This window comes from Erythrolamprus reginae, chromosome 9 (genome assembly GCF_031021105.1).
Source record: "Erythrolamprus reginae isolate rEryReg1 chromosome 9, rEryReg1.hap1, whole genome shotgun sequence".
Classification (NCBI taxonomy): domain Eukaryota; kingdom Metazoa; phylum Chordata; class Lepidosauria; order Squamata; family Dipsadidae; genus Erythrolamprus; species Erythrolamprus reginae.
This window is the reverse complement of record NC_091958.1, coordinates 55,300,736-55,325,523: the sequence shown is the minus strand read 5'-3', so window position 1 is coordinate 55,325,523 and position 24,788 is coordinate 55,300,736. Positions and strand designations below refer to the sequence as shown.

Genomic DNA, 24,788 nt, shown 5'->3' with positions numbered 1-24,788 from the left:
TCATTAGTTGGTGTTTATACAGTAATTAGGAAATAGGCAACCCTATCAGAGGTCTCAACAGAGCCCCTGGCATTAGGGGGAAGAGCCGAGATTTGTGGAGAACGGTTATTTCCCCCTTCAAGGAGAGTTATGGACGCGGAAGAGCCCAGTTCAGACGTTCAATGGTCCTAGCATTTTCCTCTTCCATAGGGAGAAGGTCAACCGAGAACCTTATGGTCCTTCTGAAGACTTCAAGCTACTTGGAAGGAGTGAAAGACACTAATGAAGGGGGAGGGAAGGAGAAAAGAAAGGAGAAGGAAGCAGGGCTAAGGGAGGGAGAGTGGAAGCAGAAAGGAAGGGAGGGAGGGAGGGAGGAAGGAAGGAAGAAGAAAGGAAGAGAGAAGGAAGCAGGGCTAAGAGAGGGAGGGAGGAAGGAAAGAAGGAAGGAAGGAAAGAGAAAGGAAGGGAGGGTTAAAGGAGGGAGGGAGGAAGCAGAAAGGAAGGGAGAAGGAAGCAGGGCTAAAGTAGGGAGGGAGGAAGAAGAAAGGAAGAGAGAAGGAAGCAGGACTAAGAGAGGAAGGGAAGAAGGAAGAAGAAAGGAAGAGAGAAGGAAGCAGGGCTAAGAGAGGGAGGGAGGGAGGAAGGAAAGAAGGAGAAAAGGAGCAGGAAGCAGGGCAAGAAGAGAGGGAGGAAGGAAGGAAGGAAAGAAGGAAGGAAGGAGAAAGGGAGGGTTAAAGGAGGGAGGGAGGAAGGAAGGAAGAAGAAAGGAAGAGAGAAGGAAGCAGGGCTAAAGTAGGAAGGGAGGGAGGGAGAGAGGGAGGGAGGGAGGAAGGAAGGAAGGGAAGGGCATTTGACATTTTCATAAAAAATGACTGGCACTGTAATCAAAATAAGCCAACAACTCTTGCGCGGTATCAGACGCCTGGAACATTAACTGTGGTTTCTCGCTGGAAACTCAGCTTATACTGAGGAAGACAATGGGTTTGGCCTTTCTGTGATGGAATGTGGTCTGGATTCCCAGGAGGGAAGGGCTGCACTCCAGGGAAGCAAGGGACAATGGCATTTCCATAGTTTGTGTGAGAGAAAGAGGCTGAAGACATCTCCTCCTCAATGGTTCCCGGAGTATGTATTTAACGGCGCATATCCTCTGCTTTAGTTTGGCAAGATCGCTGTCGACAGGCGAGGGAGCAACGAAGAAAGAATGCGGTTCAGGTAAGTTTCTGTGAGAGAAAGAGGGCGAAGAGGGTTCCTCCTTAAATGTTGCTTTAGCGTGCTCTATTTGGCAAGATTCTGTCTATGGGTGAAGAACAATAAAGAAATCTGCTTGGAAGAATCACAGCACGTGCCTTTCTTCGGTTTCTGGAGCCTGACGAGTTCATTTGAGAGGACCGAAATAATTGATAAATTAGTAGGCGGAAAAACTTGCAGCTGGGAACGGCTTCAAAGGAGGCCAGCAGGAAGAGCAACAATGGCTTCGTATGCCAGGAATCCTGGTTTCTGCTCAATCAGACGTTGGCTTCGCTTCAGACCCAGCAACAAGAGCAGCCAATGCCTGGATGCCCCTTAAGGGAGAACTCCAACCACGATGGAGTAAAACGGCCTGCTTAAAACGTTTGTGCTGCAATTTCTTTCTTTCTTTCTTTCTTTCTTTCTTTCTTTCTTTCTTTCTTTCTTTCTTTCTTTCTTTCTTTCGCTCATGAACAGTATCTGCTAGAAAGCAGCCAACAATCACCGACAGAAATATTCAAAAATATTTCTTTCTTTCTTTCTTTCTCTTCTTTCTTTCTTTCTTTCTTTCTTTCTTTCGCTCATGAACAGTATCTGCTAGAAAGCAGCCAACAATCACCGACAGAAATATTCAAAAATATTTCTTTCTTTCTTTCTTTCTTCTGCCCTTCCTTCCTCTTTCTTTGTTTCTTTCTTTCTTTCCTTCTTTCCTTTTTTAAAAAAAATGAACAGTATTGAATTTATATGTTGTTTTGTTACTGTTGTTAGCCGCCCCGAGTCTGCGGAGAGGGGTGGCATACAAATCCAATAAATAATAATAAATAATAATAATAATAATAATAATCTGCTAGAAAGCAGCCAAGGATCACCAACAGAAGGAAATATTCAAAAATCTTTCTTTCTTTCTTTCTTTCTTCTTTTTTTCCTTTCCTTCCTTCCTTCCTTTTCTTCCTCCCTACTTTCCTTCCTGCCTTCCTCTTTTTTTCCTTTTTTTCCTTCCTTCCTTTTCTTCCTCTCTACTCTCCTTCCTCCCTTCCTCTTTTTTTCCTTTCTTTCCTTCCTTCCTTTTCTTCCTCTCTACTCTCCTTCCTCCCTTCCTCTTTTTTCCTTTCTTTCCTTCCTTCCTTTTCTTCCTCTCTACTTTCCTTCCTCCCTTCCTCTTTTTTCCTTTCCTTCCTTCCTTTTCTTCCTCTGTACTTTCCTCCCTCCCTCTTTTTTTCCTTTCCTTCCTTCCTTCCTTTTCTTCCTCTCTACTTTCCTTCCTCCATTCCTCTTTTTTTCCTTTCCTTCCTCCCTTCCTTTTCTTCCTCTCTACTTTCCTTCCTCCCTTCCTCTTTTTTTCCTTTCTTTCCTTCCTTCCTTTTCTTCCTCTCTACTTTCCTTCCTCCCTTCCTCTTTTTTTCCTTTCTTTCCTTTGATCCTTCCTTCCTTTTTAAAAAATGAGCAGTATCTGCTAGAGAGCAGCCAAGGATCACCGACGGAAGGAAATATTCAATAAGGGCGCGAGGCGAACCAAATGTATTCGTGTTAAAGAGATTAACATTATTTCACAGGCACTAATGACTTTCAAAATGACAAGTTTTACTCACTGGTGCTTTCTCTGCCTTCAGCGCCATTCATCTCTCTCTCTCTCTCCCCCCCCCCCTCTTTTTTCTCCTGGCTTTCGTTACGGCCTCCACCACCACCGATGGTGACTGATTCATAGCTCATGGTGCTTTCTCCCGCTCCTTAAGCCGGCCTGCTGACTAATGGCACATGCTCCAGAGACAATACCCTAGGAGCCTTGCCATCGTGCCAAAATGTGAAGGATTGGTGTGAGGGTGCAACTGGCGATCGGTCAAGAAAGCTACCCTGAGATGGATCACCAGTTGAGTCTTATATCCAGGCTATCTGAGCCTGGAAGTGAGGAAAAAACTTTCTGACGGTGAGAGCGATTAACCAGTGGAACAGCTTGCCAGTGGATAGCATTTATAGTATTTAGACTTATATACCGCTTCACAGCCCTCTCGAAGCGGTTTACAGAATCAGTCTCTTGCCCACAACAATCTAGTTGTGGGCAAGAGCGTGCCTTTCGTCCCCTGTCCAATTGTCTTTCCTTTATCTCATATATCATATATATTTTCTTCCTTTCATATATCTTCTCTTCTATTTTCACTTTTATCCTTATATATATTACTTCATGTCTATTCTCTTCCTATGTATTTGTGTATTGGACAAATGAATAAACAAATAAACAAATAAACCTGGGTCCTCATTTGACCCACCTCGGAGAGAGGGAAGCCTGAGTCAACCTTGAGCTGGTCATGAAATATTGTAGCCTGAAATATTGTAATCATTGCACCACGGAAGGAAGGAAGGAAGGAAGGAAGGAAGGAAGGAAGGAAGGAAGGAAGGAAGGAAGGAATAGCAATAGCACTATATGCCACTTAATGCAGCTTTTCCAGCCCTCTCTAAGAGGTTTACAGAATCGGCCTCTTGCCCCCAACAATCTGGGTCCTCATTTGACCCACCTAGGAAGGAAGGAAGAGAAGGAAGGAAGGAAGGAAGGAAGGAAGGAAGGAAGGAAGGAAGGAAGGAATAGCAATAGCACTTATATGCTACTTCAAACTGCTTTTCCAGCCCTCTCTAAGAGGTTTACAGAACCGGCCTCTTGCCCCCAACAATCTGGGTCCTCATTTGACCCACCTAGGAAGGAAGGAAGGAAGGAAGGAAGGAAGGAAGGAAGGAAGGAAGGAAGGAAGGAAGGAAGGAAGGAAGGAATAGCAATAGCACTTATATGCTACTTCAAACTGCTTTTCCAGCCCTCTCTAAGAGGTTTACAGAATCGGCCTCTTGCCCCCAACAATCTGGGTCCTCATTTGACCCACCTAGGAAGGAAGGAAGGAAGGAAGGAAGGAAGGAAGGAAGGAAGGAAGGAAGGAAGGAAGGAAGGAAGGAAGGAAGGAAGGAATAGCAATAGCACTTATATGCTACTTCAAACTGCTTTTCCAGCCCTCTCTAAGAGGTTTACAGAACCGGCCTCTTGCCCCCAACAATCTGGGTCCTCATTTTACCCACCTTGGAAGGAAGGAAGGAAGGAAGGAAGGAAGGAAGGAAGGAAGGAAGGAAGGAAGGAAGGAAGGAAGGAAGGAATAGCAATAGCACATATGCTACTTCATAGCGCTTTTCCAGCCCTCTCTAAGAGGTTTACAAAGACTCAGCCTCTTGCCCCCAACAATCTTCATTTGACCCACCTCAGATGGACGGAAGGCTGGGTCAACCTTGAGCCGGTGGTGAGTTTTGAACTGCTGAATTAGAGCTAGCAGCCAGCTGAAGTAGCCTTCAGTGCTGCTCTCTAACCACTGCGCCACCCTGGATGTTGTGAGAGCCCCCACACTTGCGATCTTTGTTACCTATGAGGTGAGGGGGGAGGTAGAACTATGACCTGCAAGGCCCCACCCAACTGTAATAAATAAATTAAAAATGACTGTTGAGGACTACAGAGGTCTACAGGGCACCATTCTGCAGCCCAGATAGGAGAAGATGATCACTTTGGATCACAGTTGCAGCTATGGAGGTGGGTCAATAGTAATTATCTGGGGGTTCAGATAACTAACAATCTGACTTTGGTCTCTTCACAATCCTAAGCTGCATCAACAGAGGAATACACTCCAAGACCAGGGAAGTCTTAATACCACTCTACTACGCCCTGGTCCGACCACACCTGGAGTACTGTAGTCAGTTCTAGTCACCACACTTCAAAAGAGACATTGAAACTCTGGAGAAGGTGCAAAAAAGAGCAACCAAGATGATTAAGGGATTGGAAACCAAGACTTACGAAGAGAGACTGCGGGAACTGGGCATGGATAGCCTAGAGAAAAGGAGGGCCAGAGCGGACAAGATAGCAGTCTACAAGTATACGAGGGGATGTCACAGAGAGGAGGGGATCACTTTATTCTCCAGGGCACCAGAGGGCTGGACGAGGAACAAGGGCTGGAAGCTGACCAAGGAGAGATTCAACATGGAGATAAGGAGGAACTTCCTGACGGTCAGAGCGATCAACCAATGGAACAAACTACCAGCGGACGTTGTGAACTCCAACACTCTGGACATTTTTAAGAGAAGATTGACCTGCCACTTGACTGGTGTGCTATAGGGTTCCAGCTTGGGCAGGGGGTTGAACTTGATGGCCTTTATGGTCCCTTTCAACTCTAACAATCAATCAATCAATCAATCAATCAATCAATCAGTATGTTATATTTAGAGAGGAGAGCAAACCGGTGTTTGCATTTCCTGCAAAGGGGATGAGTGGAGCACATTTTTCTCCTTCTGTCCTGGCTACTTTTTACAGAGGCAGGATTGAGAGTGTTTGAACAAACTACATCCCTGTTTGGTTTGGTGCAGGGGTAGGCAAAGTTGGCTCTTCGATTGTGGACTTCAACTCCCAGAATTCCCGAACCTATCATGCTAGCTCAGGAATTCTGGGAGTTGAAGTCATAGAAGAGCCAACTTTGCCTACCCCCTGGTTTGGTGGCAGCAGCACCTCAGATAGAAAGCCCCTACAGAGAGTGGTGAGGACAACAGAGAGGATTACAGGAAGCTCGTTTTTCTTTTATTCAGGCTACTGCTCGTAAGCGCTGTGTGCTTGAGAGCTTGAAGCATTGTGAAAGACCCCACACCCACACACCATGGCCTGTTTCTGTCACTCCACTCCGGGAGGAGATTTTGAAATATATGTAGAAGGATGGCTAGATTCTGGGTCAGCTTTGTTCCTTATGCCACCCGTCTTGTAAACTCGCAGGATTCCTTTTTTTCCCCTCCACCATCTATATGTATACATTCAAATTAGGCTGTGATGTTTCTCGGTGTGCTTGTATGTGGTTGTCAAAATATAATGGTTATCATTTGAGAGCTGGATGCAACAGCATTTCATTTTAATGTATGCTGATTAGTATACATTTGAAGTGACAATAAAAATTTCCATTCTACTCTATTCTACTCTGTTCCCTTTCCTTTCTCTTTCCTTCCTTTTCTATTCTATTCTAGAAACATAGAAGACTGACGGCAGAAAAAGACCTCATGGTCCATCTAGTCTGCCCTTATATTATTTCCTGTATTTTATCTTAGGATGGATCTATGTTTATCCCAGGCATGTTTAAATTCAGTTACTGTGGATTTACCAACCACGTCTGCTGGAAGTTTGTTCCAAGGATCTACTACTCTTTCAGTGAAATAATATTTTCTCACTTTGCTTCTGATCTGATTCCCCCAACTAACCTCAGATTGTGTCCCCTTGTTCTTGTGTTCACTTTCCTATTAAAAACACTTCCCTCCTGGACCTTATTTAACCCTTAATATATTTAAATGTTTCGATCATGTCCCCCCTTTTCCTTCCGTCCTCCAGACTATACAGATTGAGTTCCTGAAGTCTTTCCTGATACGTTTTATGCTTAAGACCTTCCGCCATTCTTGTAGCCCGTCTTTGGACCCGTTCAATTTTGTCAATATCTTTTTGTAGGTGAGGTCTCCAGAACTGGACACAGTATTATTCCAAATGTGGTCTCACCAGCGCTCTAAATAAGGGGATCACAATCTCCCTCTTCCTGCTTGTTATACCTCTAGCTATGCAGCCAAGCATCCTACTTGCTTTCCCTACCGCCCGACCACACTGCTCACCCATTTTGAGACTGTCAGAAATCACCACCCCTAAATCCTTCTCCTCTGAAGTTTTTGCTAACACAGAACCGCCAATGCAATCTATATTCTATTCTATTCTACTCTTCTCCCCTTCCTTTCTCTTCAATTCCCCATTTTCTATTCTATTCTACTCTACTCTCCTACACACAGAATTCAACAGTTCTCCAGCCCACGTTTAGCCGATATTTGCACGTCCTCTTTTTAATTTCTGGGTGTATCAGCCATAAAACAGGAGAGAGCCAACGACCAACTCGCGGTGTGCTAGGAAGCAAAAAAAAAAAGGTATCTCCACTCAAGTTTGGAGATTTAAGCAAATGGAGCAAATAAAACTGTGAAAGAGACCCACAAATGGGCCGTAAAAGACTAATGACGGACACAGGGAGCAAGGAAACGCAACGGCGGAAAACAGCCCCCGGAGGCTCTTCCGGGAGGAGCCCCCTGCATGCCGATAAACGGGATGGTTAAAATGCACGAAGATGTCTTTTACGGCTGAATATTTTTTTAAAGATTAAATAAACACAGACTTCCCTTTGTGGCCAGCAGCAATTAGCAAGGTTATTTATCTACCATTTAAGCTGGTCTTCTTCGGGCCACATTTGGAAAGACTCGGGGCAAGGAGTAACTTCCCACGCTTCAGGAAGAATTCCTGCTTGGTCCTTCCTCTACATTTCTTAATATTTATTTAGTTATTATTTAGTTATTAATCAGATTTGTATGCTGCCCCTCTCCGCAGACTTGGGGCGGCTAACAGCAACAATAATACAATGTAAACAAATATAATGTTTAAGTTAATTTAATAATATTTAAGTTAATAATAATAATAAATTAATATTTAAGTTAATAATAATAACAACAACAGAGTTGGAAGGGACCTTGGAGGTCTTCTAGTCCAACCCCCTGCTTAGGCAGGAAACCCTACACCACTTCAGGGAGATGGTTATCCAACATCTGCTTAAAAACTTCCAGTGTTGCGGCATTCACAACTTCTGGAGGCAAGCAGTTCCACCGATTAATTGTTCTAATTGTTGGGAAATTTCACCTTAGTTCTAAATTGCTTCTCTCCTTGTTTAGTTTCCATCCATTGCTTCTTGTCCTATCCTCAGGTGCTTTGGAGAATAGGTTGACTCCTTCTTAATAAAAATAATGATAATAACAACAGAGTTGGAAGGGACCTTGGAGGTCTTCTAGTCCAACCCCATGGTTAGGCAGGGAACCCTACATTACTTCAGACAGGTGTTTATCCAACATCTGCTTAAAAACTTCCAGTGTTGGGGCATTCACAACTTCTGGAGGCAAGCAGTTCCACCGATTAATTGTTCTAATTGTTGGGAAATTTCACCTTAGTTCTAAATTGCTTCTTTCCTTGATTATTTTCCATCCATTGTTTCTTGTTCTACCCTCAGATGCTTTGGAGAATAGCCTGACTCCTTCTTCTTTGTGGCAAACCCTGAGATACTGGAAGACTGCTATCATGTCTCCCTTGGTCCTTCTTTTCATTCAACTAGCCAGGCCCAGTTCCTGCAACCGTTCTTCATGTTTTAGCCTCCAGTCCCTTAATTGTCTTTGTCGCTCTTCTCTGCACTCTTTCTAGAGTCTCAACATCCTTTTTGCAACGTGGTGACCAAAACTGGACGCCATATTCCAAGTGTGGCCTTATAAAGTGGAATTAACCCTTCATGTGATCTTGATTCTATCCCTGTGTTTATGCAGCCTAAAGCTGCGTTGATTGGGTTCCAGCTAAATAGCTTGAAATAGATCTATAGTAGTCTCCCTATATTTCTTTGTCGGTAAAATACAAATTCAACGCTAACACGCAAAATACCACTCGTGGGACGATTCTGTCCCCATGGACCGTCTGCCCCGGGAAAAGCATTTTTGAAATATGTGTACACAGTATTTGACTCTGCAAGGATTTGCAACTCCAAGATTGGGATAGAAACATTTGCAAGCTACATAGGCAAATTCCTGCTTTGTCTCATTAACATCTCAGTCGTATTAATAGATCGCTTTGGATCGGCGTGTGCCTCTATTTAAATCTTCTGCTAGATTTCCTTGGCTATTTTTGCTTTCTTAGAAAGAAAAGAGGAAAAAAAAAGTTGGATCGCTGAGTTAGGCGATTAGGTTCCTTTTAAAAAAAGGATTCAAGGAAAGCATAATTTTAATTTATGCTGCTCTTAAATTTGTTTGACTTGCACAAAAGGCAACGAAAAGGCTCTTAATTCCTTTCCAAATCATGTTGATTTCGGTGCTCCTTTGTCGTTTTATTTTTGTCACAAAATAAAAGATGTTTGGATCCGCTTACGCATCTATATATTCATTAACTCCGCAGTCTGCATTGGTTGCCGATCAATTTCCGGGCACAATTCAAAGTGTTGGTTATGACCTATAAAGCCATTCATGGCACCGGACCAGAATACCTCCGGGACCGCCTTCTGCCGCACGAATCCCAGCGACCAGTTAGGTCCCACAGAGTGGGTCTTCTCCAGCTCCCTTCGACTAAACAATGTTGTTTGGCGGGTCCCAGGAGAAGAGCCTTCTCTGTGGCGGCCCCGACCCTCTGGAACCAGCTCCCCCCAGAGATTAGAACTGCCCCCACCCTCCTTGCCTTTCGTAAAGTTCTTAAGACCCATCTCTGCCGTCAGGCATGGGAGAACTGACACATCTCTCCCGGGCCTATACAGTTTATACATGGAATGTTTGTGTGTGTGTTTGCTTTTAATAATGGGGTTTATAGTGGTTTTTTAAAAATTAGATTTGTTCTTACATTGTTCTTGTTATTGTTGTGAGCCGCCCGGAGTCTACGGAGAGGGGCGGCATACAAATCTAATAGATAGATAGATAGATAGATAGATAGATAGATAGATAGATAGATAGATAGATAAATAAATAAATAAATAAATTAAATCCTCAGTGCCGGAACAGAGAAAGTAGCTGCTGAGATCTGGAGTTGAAAGGAAAGATTCTTTTTATTGATGTGTCTGTAACTTTTGTAGTTTTAGCCCTGTGGTCAGTATCGTATCACAACACACAGGAAGTAGACCAAAGGAGCATCTTCAAATCAGGGGTTTTCTCCAGACAGGCCAGGATTTAAAAAATACTTCAAAGAGCTCGACAAGAGACAGACTCCAAGGAATTTATTTATCCCGAAGCTGAAGGTCAAAGTTAAGAGCAGACCATTCGTTGCAACTGGAGGCTGGGCAGTTTCCGTGTTGCTTTGACAAGCCAAATAGTCTACAAAGACCTGAGAGGCGATAAAATGAGTTTATTAATAGAGTGGAATACGTGTAACTCGAGGCTGTGCTCTGGGGGTCTTTGGCATGCTCTGAGCTTGGTTGGGGCTTTTTTTTTTGCAGAAGCTTTGTGACCCAAGTAGATGACATCATCAATGCTGCTGCAATGCTGATGATGTTACCTAGTTGGTTAATGAAATGTCTGAAATGTTTCCTGCACTCCACAAAGCCTTCCTTCCTTCCCTTCTTTCTTTCTTCCCTCACTCACTCCCTCCTTTCTTTCTCTTTTTCTTTCTTTCCTCCCTTCCTCCCTCTTTTCTTTCTGTCTTTCTTTTATTCTTTCTTTCCTCCCTCCTTTCTTTCTCTTCCTTTTTTTCTTTCCTTCCTTCCTCCCTCCCTCTTTTCTTTCCTTCCTTCCTCTTTTCTTTCTTTCTTTTTTTCCTTCTTCCCTTCCTCCCTCCCTTTCTTTCTTATCTTCCTCTTTTTCTTTATTTACTTCTTCCCTCCTTTCTTTCTCTTTTTCCCTTCCCTCTTTCCTTCCTTCCTTTCTTTCCCTCCCTTCCTACTTAGCAATAGCCTTTAGACTTATATACTGTTATATACTATGAAGCTGTTTACAGAATCAGCCTTTCTTTCTTTCTTTCTTTCTTCTCTTTTTCTTTCCTCCCTCCCTCCTCCCTTCATTCCTTTCTCCCTCCCTCCTTTTTCTTTCTTCCTTTCTTTCCTCCCTCCCTTCCTTTCTTTTATAATAAATAATAAATAATAAGGGTTTTTAGTTGTTTTATTAATCGGATTGTTACATGCTGTTTTTTGTCATTGTTGTTAGCCGCCCCGAGTCTGCGGAGAAGGGCGGCATACAAATCCAATAAATAATAATAATAATAATAATAATAATAATAATAATAATAATAAAATAATAATATATGCCACTCATTCCCAAAAGGACTCAAAGCAGCTAACAAAAGTCTAGCACTTATGATATGAAACATCCGCAAGAAAATAACCATGGATCCCAGAGTCCTCCTCCTCCTCTCCCATTCACAATCCCCACTCCCTTCTAGCACTGATGATGTTACCTACTTGGGTCATGAAAGGTCTGGAGGAAAATAGCCAAGCTCAGGGAGCACTAAGGACCCCACCATCCTCCTATAGCGCCCATTGTTCAAGTTGGTCAAGATCCTTCTGTATTTTGCCCTCTTGTCTTCTGGAGCGTCAGCTGTTCCTGCCCATTTGGCCTCATTCCTTGGCTTGTTATCTCTTGGCTTCCTCTGATTAAAATATCAATCTAATTGTAGGGTTTGTGTTAGCCGCTCCTCCTTTTAATATGGAAATTAGCCTCCAGTACCCCACTGCTTGGAAGATGCGTCGCTCTGTTTACTAGATTGGAGGGGGAATTGATGCTCCCGCTGTCACCACATTCGGATTTAAGTGACAACTCGGCATATCAGGAGCCGCGGTAACGCGCTGCTTGACAACTCCGGAGTTTTTGAACGCACTCCTTTTGGTCAACCAGCAGGGCTGTCGCTTCGCGGGAACTGGGTGGTGTTCTCATTTTCAGGAAAGAGGCCCATTTGCCTACATAGGCGGCTGAGAATAGGCAGAAAGCTGAACGCTTACAACTTCGATGGGTTTTCCCCACGTTGCTGCAGAATTTATTTATTTATTGGATTTGTGCTCACAACATATCAAAATAATAAACAATACAGTGGTACCTTTACCTAAGAACGCCTCTACATAGGACGTTTTCTACATAAGGACTGGGTGTTCAAGATTTTTTTGCCTCTTCTCAAGAACTATTTTCCACTTAAAACCCGAGCCTCCGGAACTGTAACCGGAAAAGGTGGGGAGAAGCCTCCGTGGGGCCTCCGTCTGTAAGTGATGTACGTTACAAGCAGCGTGTCGTTGTTGTTTTATTTTTATTTATTTTTATTTATTTTTTATTTATTAGATTTGTGTGCCACCCCTGTCCGGAGACTCGGAGCGGCTCACAACCATAACAACGATGTGACGGATCCAATATATTTAAAAGACATCTAAAAACCCATTATTAAAATCATGCAATACAATCATACCATACATAAACAATATAAGCCCAGGGGCATCTCAATTTCACCATGCCTGACGACATAGGTGGGTTTTCAGGAGTTTACGAAAGGCAAGGAGAGTGGGGGCAGTATTAATCTCCCGGGGGAGCTGATTCCAGATGGCTGGGGCCCCCACAGAGAAGGCTCTTCCCCTAGGCCCCGCCAAGCGACATTGTTCAGTCATGGGACCCGGAGAAGGCCGCCTCTGTGGGACCTGATCAGTCGCTGGGATTTGTGCAGCAGAAGACAGTCCCGGAGATATTCTGGCCCGATGCCATGTAGGGCTTTATAGGTCATTACCAACACTTGGAATTGTGACCGGAAACTAATCGGCAGGCAACGCATTGAATTTCTCACTGCAGAGAAAGAAAATTTTAGGAACACTCACAAACGTTTGTGTGCAGTTTATGGAGAATCTGCAGTCGACAGAAGTACGGTTAGTCGCAGAAGACATTTCGAGGATGACGAAGAGGCGATTTGCACAGTGCAGAAATGGCTTCGTTTCCAGAACAAGGAGTGGTACCGACAGGGCATATACACCCTTGTGTATCGCTGGAGAAAGGCCATAGAACAGGATGGAGATTATGTGGAAAAAATAGGGAGTATAGAAGAAACATAGAAACATAGAAGACTGACGGCAGAAAAAGACCTCCTGGTCCATCTAGTCTGCCATTATACTATTTTTAGTATTTTATCTTAGGATGGATCTATGTTTATCCCAGGCATGTTTAAATTCAGTTACTGTGGATTTACCAACCACGTCTGCTGGAAGTTTGTTCCAAGGATCTACTACTCTTTCAGTGAAATAATATTTCCTCACGTTGCTTTTGATATTTCCGCCAACTAACTTCAGATTGTGTCCCCTTGTTCTTGTGTTCACTTTCCTATTAAAAACACTTCCCTCCTGGACCTTATTTAACCCTTTAACATATTTAAATGTTTCGATCATGTCCCTCCTTTCCCTTCTGTCCTCCAAACTAGACAGATTGAGTCCATTAAGTCTTTCCTGATACGTTTTATGCTTAAGACCTTCCACCATTCTTGTAGCTCGTCTTTGGACCCCTTCAATTTTGTCAATATCGTTTTGTAGGTGAGGTCTCCAGAACTGAACACAGTATTATTCCAAATGTGGTCTCACCAGCGCTCTATATAAGGGGATCACAATCTCCCTCTTCCTGCTTGTTATACCTCTAGCTATGCAGCCAAGCATCCTACTTGCTTTTCCTACTGCCCGACCACACTGCTCACCCATTTTGAGACTGTCAGAAATCACCACCCCTAAATCCTTCTCTTCTGAAGTTTTTGCTAACACAGAACATCGTTCTTTCTTGTGTGTTAAGTTTCATTGTGTTCAATAGATAGTTGTTGAAGAAAAAAAATGTGTTGCATTACTTTCTGGGTGTTGTGGTTCCGTCTGAGGCCCCTCAGGGAATGGCTGATCTTCTGTCGGTTTCCAGCTCAGAGGGAGAGGATGAGGAACAGGAGGGGCAGGCAGACGAGGAGGAGGAATCCCAGGCTGAAGAAGAGGGAGGACAGCCAGAGTCCCCCCAGAGGGAGCTCTCCCCAGCAAGCAGCCTGGATTCCTTAGAGGAAAATGCACAAGCCATAATTGATCTGCGACAGAGAAGAGCTACACAGCGAAGGGACCAATTGGCTAGGTACTTTCAGCATTAAAGAGGCAACAGCTGGGTTTGGGTGTGGTGCTCTTTGGAAAGGCTAAAAGGCAGACCCACCCTTCCTGGCTTGTGGAGTTTTATCTTTGAGAGTCTTGGGACCTGGCTGTGAACTTTGGCGTCTTGGAATCCTGGTTTGTGCCTTTGACTACTGAAACCTTGGGGTGGGTGTGCCAGCAAGAAGCTTGCTGTATTGTCTGGACATCAGGACTCTGTTGTAAAGTATTATAGCCTGTCTGTTGGGAAGGACAGGTTTTCCTCTGTGTTTATTTTTTCCAGCTATAAAGTACTTTTGCTTTTACCAGAGTGTCTGGCTGTTTTTTTCCAGTTGGTGTTGAGGTCTGGGGGAACCCAGACAGAACACTGGGCGACCCTCGTACATCTGAGGACTCGTGGAGGGGAGAAAGAGAGAGGAGTTGGCACTTTGGCAAGGCCACCGAAATGTTTCCGAGCATTTTTCTTGACTCTTCTGTGATTGGAGGGCAAATTTCATTCTTGGCTCCCAACAGCAGGCAGTAACCGAAAGAATTTGGTTTGTGTTTCGGGATCACAGTGAGTTATAAAGAGGCGAGGGGAAAAAGAGAGAAACCTTCTTTAGAGCTGTCATGCCAACACTCTTGGGAGGGGTGGAGATTGTTTCTTAGCCCCAGGCAGTTTTCCATTCAGGAGGAGAAAGAATAATGAGCAGTTAAGGGACCTCTTTTGTTTGTGTCCAATGAACTGACATCAGTGGAACCCCATCTTCTAGGCTTCCCCTGTTGCCAGTGCAGAACTCTTCACTAAAGTGACTTTTGGGCAGAAGTTGGCTGCTACTCTTAATTCGTAGGAACATAGAAGTCTGAAGGCAGAAAAAGACCTCATGGTCCATCTAGTCTGCCCTTATACTATTTCCTGTATTTTACCTTAGGATGGACCTATGTTTATCCCAGGCATGTTTAAATTCAGTTCCTGTGGATTGAACAACCACCTCTGCTCAAAGTTTGTTCCAAGCATCTACGACTCTTTCATTTTATCTTATTTATTTATTTATTTTGTCCAATACACAACGAGGGTTTTAGTGGGTATATATCAATATACACATAGTAAAATACATGATGAAGGTTATAGAGGAGATACTCATAGTAAAATATATCTAAGAAATAATAGAAAAGAAAATATAGGAATAGAATATATCAATGAAAGAATAGAAGAAGAGATATAGGAATAATAGGAGAGCAATAGGACAGAGGATGGAAGGCACCCTTACTGACCTCTTAGGAATCTGGATAGGTCAACCGTAGATAATCTAAGGGTAAAGTGTTGGGGGTTTGGGGATGACACTATGGAGTCCGGTAATGAGTTCCACGCTTCAACAATTCGGTTACTGAAGTCGTATTTTTTACAGTCAAGTTTAAATCTGTTGTGTGCTCTTGTGTTGTTGTGGTTGAAGCTGAAGTAGTCGCCGACAGGCAGGACGTTGCAGCATATGATCTTGTGGGCAATACTTAGATCTTTCAGTCAAATAATATTTTCTCACGTTGCTTCTGATCTTTCCCCCAACTGACCTCCGATTGTACCTCCTTGTTCTTGTGTTCTCTTTCCTATTAAAAACACTTCCCTCCTGGAACTTATTTAACCCTTTAACATATTTAGATGTTTCGATCGTGTCCCCCCTTTTCCTTCTGTCCTCCAGACTAGACAGATTGAGTTCATTAAGTCTTTCCTGATCAATTTGATGCTTAAGACCTTCCACCATTTTTGTAGCCCATCTTTGGACCCGTTCAATTTGATCCATCTCTTTTTGTAGGTGAGGTCTCCAGAACTGGACACAGTACTCCAAATGTGGTCTCACCAGCACTCTACGCAGCGGGATCACAATCTCCCTCTTCCTGAATGTTTTTTCCTCTCTACAAACCCTGAATTTGTATTATGAATCCATCTGATCCTTCTTTGCAACCGACTCGGTATTTTATATCCTCCTGTCTCTCTCTCTCTCTCTCTGTCCCTCCAGCGCTCTTTAAAAGTTTTGAACTTCTTTTCATTACCTGCTCTTCTCTTTCTCTCTTAGCCTTTCCCGAGGAGCTGCGAGAAAGTTCAGACTGAATTTCAAGAACCCTTTCATCTTTTGATGCCCGGAGGGATGTTTTAGAAGAAACACAGCCCCGGGGTTTTATAAATGCACTTTGACGTTCTTTCAGACTTCGATGTTGGGAGAATTAAAAAAAAACCCCAAGATCTGAAATAACTACCTTTTTATTATAAGTAGGCCAGGTTGTTTTAGGGGTTTTTTTTGGAGATATGGTCTATTTGCTAATTTCACACCTGCAACAACAAAAATTGGTTGATCTTTTGTTCTTGGTGAAAAAGATAAGTGGCCCGCTGATGAATGCCAACTGGAACCAATTCTCTGGAATAATAATTGCTTAGGCTACTCATTGGTTGTCCAGCCAACAGGCAGATTCAATACCCCTTCAAAGATTTAGTAGAGCCATTCAGTCATTTTTAAAAATCAGCAAGCACAGGGTTCGTTCAAATAATAATAATAATAATAATAATAATAATAATAATAATAACAACAACAACAACAACAACGAGTTGGAGGGGACCTTGGAGGTCTTCTAGTCCAACCCCCTGCTTAGGCAGGAAACCCTACACTACTTCAGACAGATGGTTATCCAACATCTTCTTAAAACCTTTCCAGTGTTGGGGCATTCACAACTTCTGGAGGCAACTTGTTCCACCGATCAACAGTTCTGACTGTCAGGAAATTTCTCCTTAGTTCTAAGTTGCTTCTCTCCTTGTTGAGTTTCCACCCATTGCTTCGTGTTCTACCCTCAGGTGCTTTGGAGAATTGGTTGACTCCTTCTTCTTTGTGGCAACCCGAGATATTGGATCCTGTCTCCCCTGGTCCTTCTTTTCATCAAACTAGCCATGCCTAGTTCTTGCAACCGTTTTTCATATGTTTTAGCCTCCAGTCCCCTAATCGTCTTTGTCGCTCTTCTCTGCACTCTTTCTAGAGTCTCCATATCCACTACCAAAACTGCAATTTAATTTCTAATTTCTTTGTTAATAACGAAGGAGGGAATGATGTTTGGACTCTTTCTTCTTTGTGGCAACCCCTGAGATATTGGAAGGCTGCTATCATATCCCCCCTGGTCCTTATTTTCATCAAACTAACCATGCCCAGTTCCTGCAACCGTTCTTCATATGTTTAAGCCCCCAGTCTTAGGGAGTCTTAGGGAGTGATCAAAATGCTTTCCCTTCTTTAAAAAAAAATGAAGAAAAGCTCTATGAGAAGTAGATCTCCTAAAATGGACCTTAAAGAAGACTTCTGCATCCATGTAGCCCTTCATGGCATCAGGCCAGAATATCTGCGAGACCACCTTCTGCCGCACAGATCCCAATGACCGGTTAGGTCCCACAGAGTGGGCCTTCTCCAGGTCCCGTCGACTAAACAATGTCATTTGGTGGGACCCAGGGGAAGAGCCTTCTCTGTGGCAGCCCCGACCCTCTGGAACCAGCTCCCCCCGGAAATTAGCATTGCCCCCACTCTCCTTGCCTTTCGTAAACTCCTTAAAACCCACCTCTGCCGTCAGGCTTGGGGGAATTGAGACACCTCCCCTAGGCCTATACAGTTTATGCATGGTATGTTTGTGTGTATGTTTTTTTGCTTTTTAATAAGGGTTTTTTAGTGATTTTAAATTATTAGATTTGTTATACATTGTTTTATTGTTGGTGTGAGCTGCCCAGAGTCTACGGAGAGGGGCGGCATATAAATCCAATAAATAATAATAATGATGATGATGATGATGATGATGATGTAGGTCAACCTAAGGAGAAGTTGACTGTCAATAGGACCTTTGTTTCTTTAGGATATTTTCTTCTACACCTGAACTTTCTTCCAACATTATTTCTACCTCTAATTATAATCTCTTTCTCCAGAACAGAATGGAGAACAAAAGGCTCCATTATAAAATTAAAAGACAAAACCCAAACACTTAGGGTACAACGCCTGGTAATTATATAGTCATATGAAAATTGTCTACAACGGAGAGGATGATACAAGGAGGCGGTGGTGGTGATAGAGGAAAGAACCTGTTCCAGGATGAGCCTTCACTGTCAATCTTATTGGATGTGTAGTACAGTGGTACCTCATGATACGAACCCCTCTTCTTACGAACAACCCGAGATACGAACCCGGGGTTCAGAAATTTTTTGCCTCTTCTTGCGAACTTTTTCCTTCTTACGAACCCACCGCCGCCGCCGCCAAGAAGCCCCGCCGCCCGGCTGTCGCTTTTTGAAACAGCCGGGGGGCTTCCCAGTGTCCTCCTGAACCCGACCACCAAACCCGAACTTCCGGGTTCGGTGTTCGGGGGGGCCGCCGAGAAGCCCCCCGGCTGTTTCAAAAGGTGATAGCCGGGCGGCGGGGCTTCTTGGCGGCCTCCCGAACGCCGAACCCAGAAGTTCGGGTTTGGTGTTCGGGTTCAGGAGATGTTTCAAAAGGTGACAGCCGGGCGGCGGCGTTTTTTTTGCGTTGCACGGATTAATTGATTTTACATTGTTTCCTATGGGATACAATGTTTTGTCTTACGAACTTTTCGTCTTACGAACCTCCCCCGGGAACCAATTAGGTTCGTAAGACAAGGTATTACTGTACATTATTTTTCAAGGGTGGGTGAGATAAGAACAAGTGCTCAAAAATGTCAGAGCTTCCTTAACTTTTTAATTTGTAGCCAAACTAAAAGAATCGGAACACAAAATGCAAACTTGGTGGAAATGAACTTGTAGACGACCCTCACTCTGTCAAAGATCTCAGAGAATGCGCAAAGTGGAGAAAACTTACATTAAGAGTTACAGAACAAACAGGAAAAAGATTACTATACTGTTTGGGGTAAATTTTATAACTGGATGGATGGAAAGAAGAGAATAGGATAATTTTTTTAAAAAAACAAACACCCCCCACCCCTGGAAAAACAGAAATGTAACTGTAAATATGTCTTTAAGTTTGATGTCTCTGTTGCATATTGCTTTTTGGGGGTGGGTGGGGTTATTGTGTCTTTTGTGTGTGTGTGTTTTGTTTTTTAAAACTAAATCAAATAAAAATATTTAAAAAATAGTGGCCAAGAAATGACCACGCCAACCCATCATCGCCACGGCCATCCTTAATGACTTCTTGATTATTATTTTTTGGTTGTTGCTGTAATTATAATCCACTGGACCTTAAATTTTGAACGGCTCTGGATTGCAACCAATATCTCGGGCGCAATAAAGCCTGGAGCTTTATGGCTGCAACCTCTGCAGCGGCAGCTGGAAAAAAAATGTTATTTCTCCACTCAGAAATTCCGAGGAGCAACTTAGGCATCAATTAAAACCAACCACAACATTCTTCATATCGTTTCACTGGTCAAGTAGCCCTTGACTCTGCCCGGTGCCCACACCATTGGCCACGATGTGCTTCAGCCATCGACTTTATGAATTGCATTTCTGTACCGTCAATAGCCAGAAGCTCTCTGGAGGTCACGCAGAAGAGGTTAAAAATGCACAATAAAACCGAAAAGCTCTGCTCACAGAAACACTGTGGCTCAAATCAATTAAAAGACTAGGGGGAGTGCAGCCTTGGATAGATGAACGAGAGAGCTATGGAGAGGGAGGGGGGAGAAAGAAGGAAGGAAAGAAGGAAGGAAGGAAAGGAAAGAGTGGGTGGAGGGGAAGGGGCAGAGAGGTGACGGGGAGAGAGGGATGAAGGAAGGTAGGTAGGCAGGTGGGTGGAGAGAAAGGGGCGGAGGGAGAGAGGAAAGGAAGGAGGAAGAAGGGCTAAGGGAGGGAGAAGGAAGGAAGGAAAGGAGAAGGAAGCAGGGTGGAAGGAGGGAGGGAGGAAGCAAGGAAGGAGGAAGCAGGGCTAAGGGAGGGAGGGAAGGAGGAAGGAAGAAAGGAAGGAAAGAGGGAAAGGAGAAGGAAGCAGGAGGGAGGGGGAAGGAAGGAAAGAGGAAAGGAGGAAACAGGGCTAAGGGAGGGAGGGAGGAAGGGAGGAAGCAAGGAAGGAAGGAAGGAAGGCAGGAAGAAAAGAAGGAAGGAAAGAAGGAAAGAAGGAAGGAAAGAAGAAAGGAAAGAAGGAAGGAAGGAAGGAAGGAAAGAAGGAGGGAAAGAAGGAAGGAAGGAAGGAGGGAAAGAAGGAAGGAAGGAAGGAAGGAGGGTGGGTGCCTGGGGAATTCTGGATGTTGAAGTCAACCCTTCTTGATGTTTCCAAGGTTGCGAAAGGCTCAAATCGGACGGCTACCAAACCCATCCAAGGGCTGAGAGCAGATTGGACGATTCCTGCATTGGATCAAAAGTGCTGTCTCGTAAAACGGCAAAGCTGTTCCGGTCGCAGAATCAGGTACCTACCAGCGACTTCGGGTTGAGACGGGAGTTTCACGCTGCCCTCCAGAACACCGCTGCTGGTTCCTCCCGCATCTCCGCCTTCCAAAATCCGGATCCTCTCCCGGAGACGTTCGCACTCTTCCCGCAGGCTGACCATCTGGTCTTGACGCTGCTGCTTGGCCAGGCTGGCTGGGTTCATGGAGAAATGGAGGATTTTGGTTCGGCTGGGGTCGTGATAACCCTGGAAGGCAGAGAAACGACAGGGGGGGAGACACAACTGATGATGGTGGACTAGAAGCGAAGAAGGGGAAGCTCAGCCCGTTTGCTTGAACCGTGCCGAGGGAAAGAGCCAGCTCCCCTGAAGAAGAAGAATGGCAATTTTATTTTTATTTTATAACTGTATAACTGTCTGGTTTGGTGCTGCAACCCAACAGGACCGACACAGACTTCAGAGGAGAATCAGAACTGCAGAAAAAACAATGGCTGCCAACCTGCCTTCCATTGAGGACCTGTAGACTTCACAGGAGTCAAAAAGAGGGCGGTGAAAATATTGACTGACCCTTCACATCCTTGACACAAACTGTTTCAACTCCTACCCTCAAAACGTCGCTACAGAGCACTGCACACCAAGACAACTAGACAAAAGGACAGTTTTTTTCAAAACGCCATCACTCTGCTAAACAAATAATTCCCTCAACACTGTCAAACTATTTACTAAGTCTGCACTTCTATTCTACTAGTTTTTCTCATCATTCCTTTCACCCATTTCCTCCCATGTTGACTGTATGGCTGTAACTTGTTGCTTATATCCTAAGATTTATATTAATATTGCTTCTTCATTGCTTATTTGACCCCTATGACAATCATTAAGTGTTGTAGCACATGATTCTTGACAAATGTATATTTTATTTTATGTACGCTGAGAGCATCTGCACCAAGACAAATTCCTTGTGTGTCCAATCACACTTGGCCAATAAAAATTCTATTCTATTCTTCATTGCTTATTTGACCCCTATGACAATCATTAAGTGTTGTACCACATGATTCTTGACAAATGTATATTTTATTTTATGTACGCTGGGAGCATCTGCACCAAGACAAATTCCTTGTGTGTCCAATCACACTTGGCAAATAAAAATTCTATTCTATTCTATTCTGTTTATTTTATTGGATTTATACGCCATAGCGATACGTAATGTTGTAATACAGTGATCCCTCGTTTTTTGCGGGGGATGCGTTCCAAGACCACCGAATTTCCATGAAGTGGAGGAAAGATATATTTTTTAATGTATTTAACAAGTATTTGGACTTTTAAAACCCACCCTTGGCTTTAAACAGTCGTTCTATAACGTTTCTCAGCTGGAACGACATGTGATATCCTACCAGTTTCTTTAATAGAGTGCAGTAGTACTGTAGAAGAACTTTATGGATTTTTAATGCATTTAAAATTTTCAATGGATTTAAGCCCCCTTTGAAAACCTGTGAAATAGCGAATCCGTGAAAGATGATAATAATAATAATAATAATAATAATAATAATAATAATAATAATAATGTATTAGATTTGTATGCCGCCCCTCTCCGAGGACTCGGAGCAGCTCACAACAATAAAACATCAGATACAAATCCAATGTTAAAACAGTCTTTAAAAACCCCCTATTAAAAACATACAGCCCAAACACACCATCCATAAAATCAAAGGCAGCTAAGGATATATCTCAATTCCCCCATGCCTGGCGACATAGATGAGTTTTCGAAAGTTTACGAAAGGCAAGAAGGGTGGGGGCAGTCCTAATTTCCGGGGGGAGCTGATTCCAAACGGGCCGGGGCCGCCACAGAGGAGGCTCTTCCCCTGGGTCCCACCAGACGGCATTGTTGACAGGACCCGGAGAAGGCCAACTCTGTGGGACCTAATCGGACACTGGGATTCGTGCGGCAGCAGGCGATCCCGGAGGTATTCTGGTCCGATGCCATGTAGGGCTTCATAGGTCATAACCAACACTTTGAATTGTGACCGGAAACTGATCGGCAACCAATGCAGACTGCGGAGTGATGACGAAACATGGGCATATCTGGGGAAGCCCATGATTGCTCTCGCAGCTGCATTCTGCACAATCTGAAGTTTCCGAACACTTTTCAAAGGTTGCCCCATGTAGAGAGCGTTACAGTAGTCGAACCTCGAGGTGATGAGGGCATGAGTGACTGTGAGCAGTGACTCCCGGTCCAAATAGGGCCGCAACTGGTGCACCAGGCGAACCTGGGCAAACGCCCCCCTCTCCACAGCTGAAAGATGGTTCTGTAATGTGAGCTGTGGATCGACGAGGATGTCCAAGTTGCAGACCCTCTACAAAGGGGTCAATAATTCCCCCCCCCCCCCGGGTGATAGACGGACAGATGGAATTGTCCTTGGGAGGCAAAACCCACAGCCACTCGGAAAGATGAAGGATGAAGTAGCGAGGGATTACTGTATACATACAAAAACCTTTTTTCCTATATACACTGCTCAAAAAAATAAAGGGAACACTTGAACAATACAATATAACTCCAAGTCAATCAAACTTCTGTGAAATCAAACTGTCCACTTAGGAAGCGACACTGACTGACAATCAATTTCACCTGCTGTTGTGCACATTCAACTTTGTACAGAACAAAAGGATTCAATGAGAATATTTCATTCATTCAGATCTAGGATGTGTTATTTGAGTGTTCCCTTTATTTTTTTGAGCAGTATATGCTGGCTTTGTACATATGGATATTTCATATTTTGTATTTGTATTTTGCATGTTGATTTGCTTTAAATTCAATAAAAACTTCTTTTTTTTAAAGGAAAAGAAAAAAAGTGGGTGGGAGAAGGGAGACCTTGTCTACAAAGGACCACCAAGAAGGGTGGGCTGTGAAGCTCTCCATCCGTAGTGCAAGATGGGTTGCATTTAAGGATGGGTTATGCAGTGCCTGGGGGAACAGAGAGGTTTAAGGAGAACAGCTTCAGATTGGCTCCAGATGAGGATCAAAAGCGAAGGGGGAAAATATATATATATATAAAAGGCAAAAGATTCTCTCCCACTTTTCTTTCTTTCTTTCCTTCCCCGTCCCTCCCTCTCTTCTCCATGTTGTGCCTAACAAACAGGGAACTGAAGTGTTGCAGGGTTTTTATTTTTCCCCGAGAGCTACAAGCCAGTTATCTGATTTTTATTAAACCTGCCTTATTAGGTGCATTACGATTCCTGGCTGTCTTCATCCCCAGGCAGACCCCTAGTGGCAAAGTCTTCCTTGCTTCGTTGTATTTTTTAAATTGTTTTTTTTAAAGATGGCATTTTTTTAAAAAAAAAAGGTGAAACTACAGTTTTGGATTTAGAAACCCGACTCTGAATCAAGAGATTTAAGATTTAGGGAATGCAACTCGGTTTAGGAAAGGTGGTTAGATTTAGATCGGCATAGGATTCTATGGTTGAGTAGGGAGTTGGACTAGATGACCTCCAGGATCCCTTCTAGCCCTAGGATTCTATGGTTGAGTAGGGAGTTGGACTAGAAGTCCTCCAAGATCCCTTCTAGCCCTAGGAACCTATGACTGAGCATGGGGTTGGACTAGAAGACCTCCAAGGTCCCTCCTGGCCCTAGGATTCTATGACTGAGCAGGGGGTCAGACTAGACGACCTCCAAGGTGCCTTTCAGACCTAGGATTCTATGGTTGAATAGGGAGTTGGTCTAGAACAGGGGTAGGCAAAGTTGGCTCTTCTATGACATGTGGACTTCAACTCCCAGAATTCCTGAGCTGGCATGATTGGCTCAGGAATTCTGGGAGTTGAAGTCCACAAGTCATAGAAGAGCCAACTTTGCTTATCCCAGTTCTAGAAGACTCCAAGAGACCTAGAATTCTATGACTGAGCAGGGGTTCAGACGATGACCTCCAAGGTCCCTTCCAGCCCTAAGATTCTATGGTTGAATAGAGAGTTGGTCTAGAAGACCTCCAAGATCCCTCCTGGCCCTAGGATTCTATGACTGAGCAGGGGGCCAGACTAGAAGACCTCCAAGGTCCCTTCCGGCCCTAGGATTCTATGACTGAGCAGGGGGCCAGACTAGAAGACCTCCAAGGTCCCTTCCAGCCCTAGGATTCTATGACTGAGCAGGGGGCCAGACTAGAAGACCTCCAAGGTCCCTTCCGGCCCTAGGATTCTATGACTGAGCAGGGGGCCAGACTAGAAGACCTCCAAGGTCCCTTCCAGCCCTAGGATTCTATGGTTGAATAGCGTGTTGGTCTAGAAGACCTCCAAGGTCCCTTCCAGCCCTAGGATTCTATGGTTGACTAGAGAGTTGGTCTAGAAGACCTCCAAGGTCCCTTCCGGCCCTAGGATTCTATGACTGAGCAGGGGGCCAGACAAGAAGACCTCCAAGGTCCCTTCCAGCCCTAGGATTCTATGGTTGAATAGCGTGTTGGTCTAGAAGACCTCCAAGGTCCCTTCCGGCCCTAGGATTCTATGATTCTAAGCCTAATGCCTGGGAACAATGAACCACACAAAAGACGCTGGCCCAAATCCCCTTGACCCCAGCTGACCCCCCCTCCCCTTCCAAACCAGAGACTTT

General features: G+C 44.0%; 1 protein-coding gene across 1 annotated transcript in view; it reads right to left on the bottom strand.

The window, feature by feature from the left end:
- Window positions 1–24,788, bottom strand: part of LOC139171809 (mitotic spindle assembly checkpoint protein MAD1-like) — a 275,352-nt gene that overhangs the window by 142,246 nt on the left and 108,318 nt on the right. The window contains exon 6 of the mRNA XM_070760242.1: window positions 20,233–20,449. Coding sequence (XP_070616343.1) covers window positions 20,233–20,449 — 217 coding nt within the window. The remainder of the gene's footprint in view (window positions 1–20,232; window positions 20,450–24,788) is intronic.